Source organism: Phoca vitulina, unplaced genomic scaffold (assembly GCF_004348235.1).
Source record: "Phoca vitulina isolate PV1807 unplaced genomic scaffold, GSC_HSeal_1.0 scaffold34, whole genome shotgun sequence".
NCBI classification, from domain to species: Eukaryota; Metazoa; Chordata; class Mammalia; order Carnivora; family Phocidae; genus Phoca; species Phoca vitulina.
The window spans coordinates 18,943,559-18,957,864 of record NW_022589737.1 but is presented as its reverse complement, the minus strand read 5'-3'; the positions used below and the strand labels follow the sequence as shown (position 1 = coordinate 18,957,864).

The following is a 14,306-nucleotide window of genomic DNA, read 5'->3' as shown; positions in this document are numbered from 1 at the left end:
TCTGGAGGGGGTCAGACTATCTGGGAGCGATCCTGTTGGTTGCGAGAAGTACCTTAACTCACCGTGACAACTCGGGCCACCTGCCGGGGTGCCCACCCACCTCCTCCCACCCCCAACACACACACACGCACTCACACACACCGTCACTCTATCTTTGTCACGCTTCACATGCCCTTGGGGCGCTGTGTCTCCTCTTCAAGAAGGCCACCGTGAATGGCGCTGCGGGGCCTGCTGTCTGAGAGGGGCTTTGTGTTTTGTCATGAAGGTGCGAGGAGGACGTCAACGAGTGCGAGCAGGAGGAGTGTGAGAACGGGGGCTCCTGCGTCAACGTGTTTGGCTCCTTCGTGTGCAACTGCACGCCGGGCTACGTGGGCCAGTACTGCGGGCTGCGCCCCGTGGTCGTGCCCAACATCCAGGCCGGCCACTCGTACGTGGGCAAGGAGGAGCTCATCGGCATCGCGGTGGTCCTCTTCGTCATCTTCATCCTGGTCATCCTCTTCATCGTCTTCCGCAAGAAGGTCTTCCGCAAGAACTACTCGCGCAACAACATCACGCTGGTGCAGGACCCCGCCACGGCCGCCCTGCTCAACAAGAGCAACGGCATCCCATTCCGGAACCTGCGCGGCGGCGGGGACGGCCGCAATGTCTACCAGGAGGTGGGGCCCCCGCAGGTGCCCGTGCGCCCCATGGCCTATACGCCGTGCTTCCAGAGTGACTCCAGGAGCAACCTGGATAAGATCGTGGATGGGCTGGGGGGCGAGCACCAGGAGATGACCACGTTCCACCCCGAGTCCCCGCGCATCCTGACGGCCAGGCGCGGTGTGGTCGTGTGCAGCGTGGCTCCCAACCTGCCCGCCGTGTCGCCCTGCCGCTCGGACTGCGATTCCATCCGGAAGAATGGCTGGGACGCAGGAACCGACAGTGAGTAGGAGGCCACAGTGTGTCTGCTTGTGCCTTTACTGTTGCCGGGGAGCTGTGGTGTGCCTGGCACTGGGGAAGGAAATCGGGGAGAGGAGAGAGAAACCGCCTGGGCGGGGCACTCCTTGTGAAGTGTTCTGGCATTGAATGTCCAGAAAAATTGCTCTGGTTCTTATCCCCATTTACAGATGGGGAAAATGAGGCTCAGAGAGCATGCATCAGGTGTCCAAGGTCACAGAGCTAGGAAGAGGCAGCAGAGCAGGTGGGCCAATCCAGAGCTGCCAGCTCTAAAAACACATGCTCTACTCACAACAGCACACCACTGGTTGCAATAAAAGCAGTGTGGCGACAGAAGTGATATACAGAAAGCTTGTTCCGGAAAGTCAGAAGAAGAGAGTATTTCTAGACCTAAGATGAAGACTTGAGAAGAGCAGAGGGACATTTGAGTTGGACCATGGTGGATTAAAGGTCTGGGGAAAGGCGGAGGGACCCACACAATTGGAAGACAAGCAAGCCATTCTGTTTGGCTGGAATGCAGGGTCCATGAAACAAGAGGGTGAAACTTAAGGCAGGAAAAGTCCAGTCCAGATAGTGGTATTTCCCTCTCCTTCAGGCCTCATGGGGCAGCATTCTAGCCAAAGAGCCACAGGTGCAAAGGCCCTGTGGTGGGAAAGACCTTGACATGTTGAAGAACAGAAAGGAGGTCAAGGTAGTTGGAGATTGGTGAGCAACAAGGGAAAGTGAATGCATTTTAATGGCAACATGAGTGCAGGTTTTGAAGCAGGAGAGTAGCATGATCAAATTTACATTTTCAAAAGATGGCTCTGACTGATCCATGGAGAACAGACTAAAAAGGACCAAAGAGGAAAAAAAGCAGAGCCCAGTTAGCTAGCTTCCATGAACATCTAATTGAGCAATGGTGATTGCTTTCCCTGTCCTAACGTGGGTCAGGATGAAACTAAGGCAAGCTCTGTGGTAACCTGTGACTTTCCATCAGGCCAAATGGCTTTATATTTCAGCAGCAGAGATGCCCTGGTAGCAGGAGTTTCCAAAGGCCGGAGCTTTAGTACTGATACGTGTTGGGGTAGAAGATCCAGGGGAAGCTTCTTTCAAATGGAGCTGGAAAGCATATGAGCAGAGGAGGTGAAGGGCATCTTTGTGGAGAAAGGGGGAATTCCTGCTGTGTCTTCAAGCATAAGTACAATTTTGGTAGGAAACTGTTGGAGAGGGCCTTCCAGAAGCAGGAAGCAGCTTGATGAGGGTAGGGGGCACATGAGGGTTACCTGACAGGTTCTCTTGTTCAGGAGAAAGGGGAGGCTAGAGATGAAAGTTTGGACATCATCTGGATGCACAATGGTTGAATCTTGAGGGGCCGGGGTGGGGGGTGGGGGCAGGGATGAGCTTACTGAGGAGCAAGAATAAAGAGAGGATGGCCAGACTGGACCTCCAAAAGAACTGGGAGATGCATACATATGGGAGGTGGGCAGAAGGGAGAGGCCAGGAATGGAAGCAAACAGTTGCCAACAAAAAGAGCAGGGACAGAGGACAGGGCAGCTATGCAGAAGCCAAGACTATTGATAAGGTTAGCAGGTCTGAGTACTGTAAAACTGTCTGGAAGAATACAGGCTTAAAAAAAAAAAAAACAGTACTGTGCTTGACACCTAGAAGATTTTTGGTCATCTAGAGAGTGTTTCAGTGAGTCGTCAAGACAGAATCCAGAATGCAAACATTAAGGACAAAGAGATTTGGGGAGACAACTGAAGCAGCAGATGAACGTTTGCTGTATGTTGGATCTTCTTAAATCCTCCCGGCCGCCTACGTGAGCACCAAGTGGAGGAGCAGATGGGTGAGGTAGCAGCTTAAGAACAAGCAGCTAGTAGAAGGAGGGGTGAGGACTAGAACCTGGCCCGTCAGGGTCCACAGCCTGTGCTCTTACCAACACTGCTCTTGGGGGTTTTAGCAGGATAGAGGGAGAGGGAACCCTGATGACAGAGGAGGGTCTCTGCTCTTCTCTGGGGCCACCTCCACCATGCTCTGCCGAGCTTTCTGTAGACACTCCTGTAAGTCGTCGCCCTTGGATTTTCATCATAAATGCATTCCCTGTCCAATGACTTTACCAAAGCCTTGCCAATCCACCAGCTCTTAGAGAGGCTCTTTTTTTATTTAGCAATGATAAAAGAGAGGGCCTAATAAATGAAGTGGAGAAAGGAGTTTTATGCACGGCTTTCACCGGGGTGGATCATTTGTTGTTTCCTTCCTAGTGTTCAGGGCTCAGCCTGGCCCTCACCTGGTGCTTTTCTGAGACACATCTTCGTATTTGGGGCAGCGTGGCCATTGGGAGGTGAACTCCTCTCAGGCGTCTCTCTCTACCTAGATCAGTTGTTTATCCAGCTCATGGTCCCACTGTAGCTTCGGCATCTGACAGCAGATGTAGAGCCACGGTGCCCGGTACTGACCTCACCCTTTGTGGAGGAAACAGTGATTTCCACCGTCACAAAGAGGAACACCTGTCCCCTTAATCACAAGTCCCCGTCTCTTCTCCCCATCATGTTACGCGATGATTTGAAGCTTTTCCCGGTGATCCTTTTCCTCCACTTGCTTCATAATGTGACAGCTTAATTTCCAGAATCTACCTCAGGCCAAAACTCACATTTCCCCCCAAAGTATTGTTGTGTTTTTATTGAGTAGATTTCCTTCTTTGTTAAGCAAGGCAGAGTTAGCTGGTGAGACAATCTCTAGGCGACTCATTCATTTTTTTACTTGACAACTTCGAGATACGGCTTGTTTTTATTGCTTCCTTTAGTCCATCAAATAAGAAAATAGCCCTGGAGAGTGTGTGTGTGTGTGTGTGTGTGTGTGTGTGTGTGTGTGTGTGTGTGTTGTTCAGGCTGTCTTTGCATAGTCAAAAGGAGGAAGTGGGGAGACAAGAGCATGACCACACCGCCGACTGCCCTCCTACCACACAGAGCTCTGAACACTGTCATTCCCAAAAATGGTGTGACGCTGCCCTCTAGGAGGCAAGGCGGAGAACTCCACTCGCTCCCCAGAGATGGAAGTTGGGATGAATGTAATGGCATTCTTGCCTATAAAATATTTATACCCCTATTTTATAAGTAATCTCATTTAACCTGGTGTTGACACGACGTCGGTTCATGTAAATGATTTAAATTAACTCTGAATGGCAAAGAGCAACCCAGCCACTTCATCCTGCCTTCACTCTTCACTTCGTCGCCTCACTTTGAGGAGGGAACAGCTCCTTTTGGCTGTCAGCTATCTGGAAGCTCATTTACCACGGGTTAAGGGTTTCAAATCCATAATGTAAATCACTTGATTGACAGACCTTTACCCCCAGTGGTACAATCAATTTTCTATTGTGGAGCTAAATTATTTTCTTGAAGCAAATGAAAGAGCTCTGAGAAGTGAACTCTGGGGGTGGGAGGGCAAGGCATATGCACAAAGTAACCGGTGTCGTTTCTGCTTTCTCTCTGGCTGTCCGCAAAGACAAAGGGATTGATGATCCCGGAGAAGTGACCTGCTTTGCAGGCAGTAATAAAGGCAGCAACTCTGAGGTTCAGTCCCTGAGCTCCTTCCAGTCGGATTCTGGTGATGACAATGGTAAGTACTCGGTAGCTGCATTCCCCTGTGTGGGTTTTGCCTCCTGTGCTGGAAGTCCATGGGTAGGGAGGACGGTGATGTGACCAGTTCTGTTTCTGGGCCTGACCGTGGACTTTGGAGCATGTTCACTGGCTTTTTGGCTGGCCCCGCTGTTGGCTGTCATCGCTGCGGAAGCACCTGCTGAGCTGCCGCTGTGGGCAGGCCAGGGGTCCGTGTCAGAGGTGGGCCAAGTTCCCTGACCTCCAGTAATGAATCCTCTTCTCCTATGGGAACCACCTCATCCCAAATGATACTCTAGAAAACTGTGGTTTCTTTCTTTTTTTTATTTTACGACTGGTGATCTCTTCACTCTTCACTGTATATCCAGCCTCCCCATCGTCAGAAATTCATTTAGGGGTAAGACCTCCTTGCCATAGAACCTCCTTCCCCTAGAAGTGGCATCGTCATTCAGCTGAAGTCTCCTTATAAGCATCTGGGGTCATAGGCCTTTGGAGAATCTATGAATACTGTGACTATGGATCCATTCCTTAGAAAAATGCCATATACCCAAAATGTGGCATGCGATTCCATATGGTTCCTGGACTTCATTGACACTCCAAAGCTGCTACCACCAACTTTTGTGAACTTATCTTTATGGAGAGGGTACTAAATGCTGGACTGGGTTTTCTGAGCTGAGTAACCAGCTCTGGAGGATGGATTGGTCTCCCCAGGGCAGGAGGTGGAGCAGAAATGGTCACAAAACAGTGAGAGTTTATTACATAGTGGTGAATCAAGAATCATTTCCAATAGTCATCCACAGAGACAGTTAGCATTCCCTTAGTCAATACTTTATTTCATTTCCCTATATATAAGCCATTGGCAAAAATTGAATATGTATCAATTAATGTAATCATACAACCCATAAAAACATGCCGAGTTTCTCCTACATGCTGAACCCTGTGCTGAGTATTTTGTACCCAGAAGTACAAAATGAAAATGATACAGTCTTTGCCCCCCAGGTAAATAGAGGAACAGGTGAGCTCCAAGGCCATAGAAGCAATCACGGAAGTAAAATAGTCTCCCTTCGGCACCCTCATCCCCAAATCTCTTCCACCCCAGTACCCGGCATTCCAGAGAGGTGCAGAAGCCTACTTGTATCTGACTGCTGGGGTAACAAACCATATAACAGTGGCTTTCTTCTGACCATTCTCAGAAGGTCAGGGACATACCTCCAGATCTGTTTGCCGTGATGCTTACTCCTTCCCTCATCCCCAGCCAGAAGAAAAGCTGTTGCTGCTTGGCATTTTATATAGAAACACCCGAGAACACGTAGTTTCCACTCCAGGCAGAGGTCTGGCAATGCTACCCAGCTGACTCTTCTCACGGGCTCTGCTATGTGTGCCCTTAAGCTCACACATTTGGCCTTTCATGCTTAACCTTTCTGGGTCAGTCCTGACGAAAGTGGGTAGTGTTAGGAATTTTCAACAAATGAATTTTAAGCCTGATCACCTCTCCACAAGCTGCTGGAATCGGGTGCTAAATCAGCCCCATATAGAGCACAGAATTCTCCTTCCCAGATTTCAGAGGCCGGATGCTGACTTTTGTCTGTGCTTTACTGGTCGAAGCTGGGCCTTGGGTTTGTTCTAGGCTAAGTGGCATCATGGGAGTGTGAAGCCGTCAGCCCTGCAAGGTGATCCTCCATCTCTGACATTTGGTTTGGAACAGCATGGCTGACCGACAAATAATTATCCGTGGGAATAGTGAGGTCTTCCCCTGGGAGCCTTTGGGAGTTATTAACGAGAAATTAGCCTGAGCTTGATGAGCCACTGCCTTCCTAGATTGATTTCACTGGGCCATGAGGTGTGAATTTATGAGCCAGACTCCCTGCCGATCATGCCTGGTCCTGGGTTTGCTGCCCTGGCCCTTCTGTTCCAAGGATCCCCAAGACCCCCAGATAAAAGCGTTCACCGGAGTGCTGCCTCACGGGCAGACTGGGGAGGCTTTGGGTGTTTGCATGCTGCACCTTTGATGCCATTGTTGTGAAGAGAAGTTCTCTTATATCTGAACTACATGACTAACCACAAACTCTCCTTCCCTTCTCCTCTGTCTTCCTTTCCTGGCCACAAGCGTCCATTGTGACTGTCATTCAGCTTGTCAACAATGTAGTTGACACTATAGAGAATGAAGGTATTTACTTTTTTCTTCCATAGCATTTCTTGTGTAAAGAGTTATCCTTTTGGAAATATGGCTTCTGTGTTACTTGATCTGGGGTTGCTTTTAATCAGCTAGCAACCTAGGGGACACCAGCTGTTTCTCTAGGGGTTGGAGTGAATTTTACAATTTTAAAGGAAAAAAAAACCTACTTCATAAGTTGTTAAATAGATGGGGTACTCTTTTTTATAAAAGCCCTTCTAAGACAAGAGTTCCCAATCAGTTGGAATCCAGATTACTACTAAATTTGTTCTTATATTCAACATACTTAAGAAAGCATTCAAGGCTATACTCTTATGGGGATTGATTTTAATCAGGTAACTTTTATTAGTGTCTCAATACAATTAGGACCAGGTATAGATGGGATTTATCTTTTTATTTCCCAAAGAACAAGGAGGAGAAACGGAGCAGGTGTTTTTAAGTTATCTAAAATATTCTGTTTTACCCTCTTCGCATGGCTTAGATTATCAGGTTTACCTCTCACTTTGTATTTAAACAGTGTCTATCATGGACCAAGGACAGAACTACAACCGAGGTGACTCTGCCATAACCCCAGGATAACATTTTTCTTCCACGTTTTGAATTGCTGAGTTCGTTCTTACCCTGTCCCTCTCCCTCCATCCTTTCTGGGTTTCTTTGATCTGCATTCTGCATGTTCCAGGTGTCTTGTGTGCTTGGCATTGGAAGCGAAAGTCCCCCCAGCATCCCTCCCCCAGCCTCCCCACCACGTGTGTCGGTCATCCATTTGCAGCGCGTCCTCCTACCTTCCAGGGACCACAGTACAGCCCATACCCCGCCCTCTCTCTGGGAGCATGTTGCCAGCCTGGCTCTGCATTTAGCGTATAGAAAGGAAGAAGGACTGGCGGGGAGGGGCTGCTGGAACTGGGTTTACTCCGCATGCCCTGGCTAGCCATCCCTTGTGGCATGGCTGAGTGTGAGGCTCTGCAGCAACCGGGCACCCTCTCTCAGAGTCGCCATCGCCTCATTCTCCCGGGGGCCAGAGCATGGCTGGTCCCTGAGGGAGCCCTGTAAGGAGCATGCACATGACCCCAGCATCTTAGGGTCTCTTGGATGTTAATTGCATGTCAGGTCGCCCCCCCCCCCCCCCCCCCCCCCCCCCCCGCCCCAGTCTGCTCCTTTTCCAAGCCCTGCCCCAGCTCCAGTCTGGAGGAAATTGACTGTCACGGCTTTTCTCCCACAGCCTATCACTGGGACACCTCCGACTGGATGCCTGGGGCCCGGCTGTCGGACATAGAGGAAGTGCCCAACTATGAGAACCAGGAGGGAGGGTCTGCACACCAGGGCAGCACACGGGAGCTGGAGAGCGATTACTACCTGGGCGGCTATGACATCGACAGCGAGTACCCACCCCCCCATGAAGAGGAGTTCCTGAACCAGGACCAGCTGCCCCCTCCCCTGCCAGAGGACTTCCCAGACCAGTACGAGGCCCTGCCGCCCTCCCAGCCCGTGTCGCTGGCCGGCACGCTGAGCCCCGACTGCAGGAGAAGGCCCCAGTTCCACCCCAGCCAGTACCTTCCTCCCCACCCATTCCCCAACGACACGGATTTGGCGGGCCCGCCTGCCGCCTGTGAATTTAGTACTTTTGCCGTGAGCATGAACCAGGGCGCAGAGACGGCAGGCCCCGCCGACGGCGTGTCTCTGTCCTTGCACAATTCCAGAGGCACCTCGTCCTCGGATGTGTCCGCCAGCTGCGGCTTTGACGATTCCGAAGCAGCCGTGAGTGACTACGAGAGCGTGGGAGAGCTCAGCCTCGCCAGCCTGCACATTCCCTTCATCGAGACTCAGCACCAGACCCAGGTGTAGACGGCGCGTCTGCCTGGGCCCTTGGTGCTGTCCGTGGCTGAACCACGGGAAGGAGGCTGGCGGGGTTCGTGCGTGTGCACGGCAATGGCCCGAAGGAAACATGGACTTGCCCCCCCGGGAACTTCTTCACAAGTCCTGGGGTCACGGGCAAGCTCCTGTCGCGCTGGGTGCAAAGGAAAGGCTCCGACTGTTTCTTCGCGGTGACGGGCCCACAGCCCTGCAGTAGGTACCTGCGTTCACGACCAAGCGGGGCACCGACTTTCTACAGGGAGAATAAACTCCACCTGCTAGGTTATACAGCCCTCCTGTATGGCTTTGTGCAGTGTCGGGACCCGGGAAGGGTTACAGCGGCCAAGGCGGCAGTATTAATAACTGGCAACGAGCCAAGGGGCACTGTTGCATGTCATTTTGAGCCAAGGAGCGGGGAGGGGATGAAAACAGTAGTTACGATGGTTGGAAAAGTTAGTCTCTTAGGCAAAAGAAAAGAGAAACAAATATTATTAAAAAAAAACAAACAAACAAGAAAATGGGCTGAAGCCTTCAAAATCAACTCTATTTTTCTTTAATAAGCTGTCCAGTTTTCAGCTATAAAATTAGGTTTGGGTAACATGGTTTGTATGCTTAGTTATTTTTGTTTGTTTGTGTTAAGCATCCAATATAATATAGCTGGGCTTTATGATCTTTGAGAAAGGTATTAATGGAGAGGAATGTGAGGATATTTGGGCTCGCTTTTGGGGGTTGGGGAGAAGGTTAACGTTATTCAAACATTAGAAAGAATGTGATTATCTGTTTTTGTGTTTTCCAGTAAATATTCCTGGCCGTAGCTACAATTTTAATATTACTGCAGAAATTGGCTTTTGTTCTGAGAATTAGGGAAGAAAAAGAAAAAAAAAGTTGTATTTTGGCACATTGTTCTCTACAATGAGAGGAATTTAGAGGTTTAAGCAGAATTCAAATTCAGGGAGAAAAAAGGGAAATATACTTTCAAAGTTTTCAGCTGGATAATCACAATTCTTGATAATGCAGATAAAATTTAAGTGTTATTTTAAATTGGTAGCATCATCACTATAAATGCAATTATGTTTGAAAAAAGAAGAAAGTAGAGTAGTTCTCGTGTATAAATTATAATAGCGTGTGTGTCTGGGCCTATGTACAAATATGTGCTTGCACTCAATAAGGCTGCTCTTGAGGAAAGCTAACGTGAGGGTTTTAGGATATGGACTGTGCTGAAAAATCCTGCCAGCGAGGCAGACTTTCCAATTTCTCTGATCTCTACAATGTTAGAGAAACACCAAATGCCATATTTTGCTCTGGTTCACTTAACTTTATTTTGGTACTGCCATTTATAGTGACTTAAAACAAAACTGTGCTTTTGAAAAAATGATATTTTGTTATAGTTTTCCAGAACTAAACTCTTATTTGAAAGATGTGTAATGTTTAATTACACCCCGGGGTTCTCCTCTCTCCTGACGTGTGGGCTTTGGCCCAGAGTGTCACAAATTGACAGGAGAATCACTTCACCGGAAATACGATAACCCAGTCCTCGAAGCTGAAAGTTATCAAGTTGAGTGACTCCCCTCTTTTGCTTCAATCAGATCATGGCTGCGTGCACAGTGGCCATGGTAAATAAATGCATATTTGCACTATCTGCCTCATGAGCAAATCTCTGTGTCCACGGTTTCTGGTGACATATGGCATTGGTGTATCGACTATTCTGTCCTGATTCTGTGTATCATCCCACTCAGACGTATTTTTAGTTGCTTCCATTGTGTTTAGTCCACTGCTTTGTAGGAGTCAGTGTTTCTGAAGCTCGTTGTAACAAGAAAAAAAAAAAATTCCTTTTCATTCCCAAGCTTCCTGAGTTCAGGATACACTTCACAGATTTTCCAGCTTTTCTCCTCTCCCCGTCTCTTGGTCGGACCTCCTCGTGGAAGCATCATCCGCACTGTGGTCTTGAAATAAATGGAATTTCACTGAGGCTGCTTTTGAAAATAGAGTCTCTGGTATTTTTCTTATGTAAGAAGCACATTTGCAAGAATCACGGAGAAAATGATGAACTAATGGTCTAGAATAGAATCACTGCTACACTTTTAATAATGCAATGACATAAAAACCATCAAAGTAAAACCAACAATTCATTTCTTGCCCCCAGGAAATACTAGAACAAGATTAATGCCGATGAGTCACCAGTGCTTACACAGCATCTCCTCGAGGGAGGATGCCCGACTGCCACGGTAATGAAGGAATAAATAGATCCCTAATGCAGTTGTGAAGTCGCCCAAGAAAACTGTGCTCACTCTCTTTGCTCTGACCTATATAAAATACCTCTTTCTTCAGCATATCTTCCCCTGAGTTTCTGCAGAAGAGCTCTGCAGCTAAATGTATACCAGACGAGCGTGTGTTATGTTTTGATTCATTACCTTTAAACACAGTATATCTTTTCACTTTGGGGATAGCTGGGTTTCCCTGTAGGTTACAAAACGATTGCAGTCAGGCCAGGGTGGAACTGAGTGGGGTCACTGATGAGCCAAAGAGCTGGAAGGGTCCTTAAGATCTGCTTATCTAATCCCCTTTTTTTAATAAAAGAGGAAACATGGCCAGAGAAGGGAAGGGACTTGCCCAAGCTCACGCAGGAAGTGAAGTAGCTAAACAGGGACTAGAACCCATCATTTAGCCGATATTCTTTCTGTATAACATTGTTCCACTAACCTTCCGGGGACATGGTATCTGCCTGTATCTGCTGGACCTTCTGACCTCCCACATTCCTGCTCTGGAAAATGCTAGAAAAGAGAATTCATGGAGATTATTTCTCTGGAAGCCTTAGGATCTCAAGTTTCCTTGCAGCCACCCCTAGGAAGGAGGCAGTTTCAGAATTCACACATTTCTTTGGACACTTACCAAAATGCTGCTTTTACCAAATGAATGTTTTCTAAAATGAGGATGGAATGATAATTACAGAACGGAACTCAGACCAGGCATCAATTATAGTGAAACTTTGATTATAATGTTACCTACTGGATGCAGTTTTGTTTTTCTTTTTTTTTCCTCCCTCCCGGTCCTGGTGTTTGTTCTTCTCCCCTCTGCCATGATGAACCACATGGAAAATATGGAAGCCAATAAGTGTCTTGCCCTTTTTTCGATCACGTATGTGCTACCTCTTGGGAGCCATTTTCCGTAGCCTGCTGTGGGCATTTTACCTGTATGACACACATTCTTGTAAGGCTGAGAGTAGCTGGACTGGACCGTTGATGTGTGTCACGTCACGAGCAGAAGCTACAGGGCCGTCAAAGATGAATAAAGCAGGTGTTCATTTGCTTTCTTCTGCAAGCATTTTGCTGCTGAGCTCCATTCCACACCAGCTTTCCATTTACTCATGTCCTGCCCATTCATGAAATGCCATTGTAGAAGACAGTGGGAAGAGCAGGTCAAGTCTATGCATTTGAGGTTTACCCTAGCAGACAATCAGTCGGAAGGCCTGGAAAGGGCATTTAGGGTACATTCTTGGGACTTATCTGGAACTGCCCTTGGGAATCATGAGCACAGCCTGAAAAAGAAGCAAGTAAAAGATATACACCACTGGCCAATGCCTACTTACTTCCCATCCCGCCCCCCACCCCCACCCACTGCCCCCACTAACGCTGTGTCTACGTAATCAAAGTCAGGGGAATTGAGAAAAGAGATTACCACAAGGAGTCATGTGAGACCCAGAAAACACTTCCCTGTGAACGAGTTCAGGAAGATCTAGTGTTCATTTTGCATGGGCTGCCCAGATACTGGTCTGGTTTCTTCACACTTCTGCCCTCCCCGGTGCACAGATATTGCTAAAAGTAGTGAGGCTTGCATGTTTTATGTTTTTCGTTTCAAACCATGAGAAATGGAGATTTGAAGAGGAGCTGCTTCGGAGTTCTCATTTTGTGTGGTCTGTGAGAAGGCGGTTACATGTTTATGCTGGTGTTTGTCCCACGACATTCAACTGCACATTTTTCTGGTGGAAATCCACAACGGCTTTAAGCTTCTGGTTGCATAATTCTAGGGTTTAAAGTCACTATTTGTGGGTTTGGCATCAGTTAATACTTAGCCAGCTGGCTAAGAGGTAGGAAACGAGTAAGATTTTCTTTCCTTATGTAATAATGAAAAGCAATAATTACAAGTATGTAATATTACACAAAGGCCATAATTAGTCTCTTCCAGTGTTGAAGATGCACTAGAGAATCGTGCAGTCCATTCGAAGTGTGTTTGGACCCATTGGTATGGACCGTAGCACCCTTCCGGCAAACAAATACCACAATTGCTACTACTTAACAACTTTCTGAGCCCATACTACTGCATTTCAGGAGGTGACAAATGTGTTCAGGAAATGGAAGCACTGTATCAGAGAGATTGTCTTGTAAATTTACCTGTTACAAACAGGCTGGTTTGTAAAAGATGTATGTTTTGGTGTTTAAAATGTTTATAAAATTGTATATAATGGTTTCAATTTTCCAGGCTTTTTGTAGATACTGTATTTGATGCCTATCAGGATGCTTTAATTTGGGGGGTCAAGTATAATTCTAAGTCACCCATGCTGTTGGTCTGCAAACTTTTGAGGTAACTCCACGCGTGTGCACACACACACACACACACACACACACACACACAGGATCTTAGATTTGAAAAGGATGTTTTTTAATAATTTCAAAATGTACTGTAATCTTTTTTGGGTTCTACTGTTTTCATTTAATTTTCTCTGTTTCCAAGAAAATGTTTGTATTGACATTTTTTAAAACAAGTGTGTTTTGCCCAGTTACTAAGTACCTGATTTTTATGCCATTTCAGATTCAGATAAAGTATGTTGTTTCTTTACACACACCCACCCCCCACACACACACCCGTGAACTCCCCTAAACTTGCACACACACCGCACACCAAACCTTATGCAAAGGGGAAAGCTAACACTTCAAGTGAATCTTGTCCCTTACAGACATGGATTGTTTCTGCATATATTGCTGTTGGCAGTATTCAGTCTTGTGTTCTTTTTCTAAAAAAAAAAAAAAGAAAGAAAGAAAAACAACAACAACAAAAGGACGGCCAAAAAACCCAAAAAACAAAAAAACCAATAGTGTACAGGTTTGTAATTGCCAAAATTTGATGGTTAAAACAAGTTTTCAAGTAAAAAGAAAAAAAATGAAACTAGCAATTGTGTTGACCCTTTTTAAGTGTTTTCTTTTATTCGCCTTCAGTTAATCGCTCCTGTGGAACTTGGGCGGTCCTATCTTTGCAGGGGATGGTGGTTTCTCCAGAGACTTCCTACCTCCAGAAAGAGTTCTATTGGTTCTGGTGCACATGTGTTGGAATCCTAGGTAGCTTCTTACTGGGCACATACCCTGTAGTGATTTGCCCTGATGAGAATGAACACAGTCCTGGAGACTTGGAAAAACAGGGGCCGTGGAGCCCCCCACCTCTGCAGAAATGTCCCCTAAACACCTCCCCACGCCTTCTAGGCAGTTTCTCCAGTACTGGGCTCCCCAAACAAAAACAAAAACAAAAACAAACAAACAAAAAATCCTAGAGTTCAGAACACAATTAGCACTTGAGTTTTCCTCCAGAAAGCTCTAGAAAATTTTCCATACCGAGCGAAAGTCAAAATATACACAGAATTTGGGGGTGGGGGACAAATTGATATTTTGAAGAGGAAGTGACCTTAGGAGAAGTTAGCTTGAGACCAGGAAGGACTCCAGAAGGGCACCCTCTCCTCTGGGGCCTGTTGGCAGATCAGCCCC

General features: G+C 47.2%; 1 protein-coding gene across 7 annotated transcripts in view; it reads left to right on the top strand.

Moving 5' to 3' along the window:
- Window positions 1-13,619, top strand: part of FAT3 (FAT atypical cadherin 3) — a 660,968-nt gene extending 647,349 nt beyond the window's left edge. For 5 of the 7 annotated variants that reach the window (XM_032426340.1, XM_032426342.1, XM_032426338.1 and 2 more), the window contains 5 exons: window positions 266-921; window positions 4,420-4,533; window positions 6,640-6,699; window positions 7,223-7,258; window positions 7,925-13,619. In XM_032426340.1, the coding sequence (XP_032282231.1) occupies window positions 266-921; window positions 4,420-4,533; window positions 6,640-6,699; window positions 7,223-7,258; window positions 7,925-8,547 (1,489 nt within the window). In that variant the 3' untranslated portion in view covers window positions 8,548-13,619. The remainder of the gene's footprint in view (window positions 1-265; window positions 922-4,419; window positions 4,534-6,639; window positions 6,700-7,222; window positions 7,259-7,924) is intronic. The other 2 variants (XM_032426344.1, XM_032426343.1) reach the window with 1 other exon arrangement.
- The last annotated feature ends 687 nt before the right edge of the window (window positions 13,620-14,306 follow it).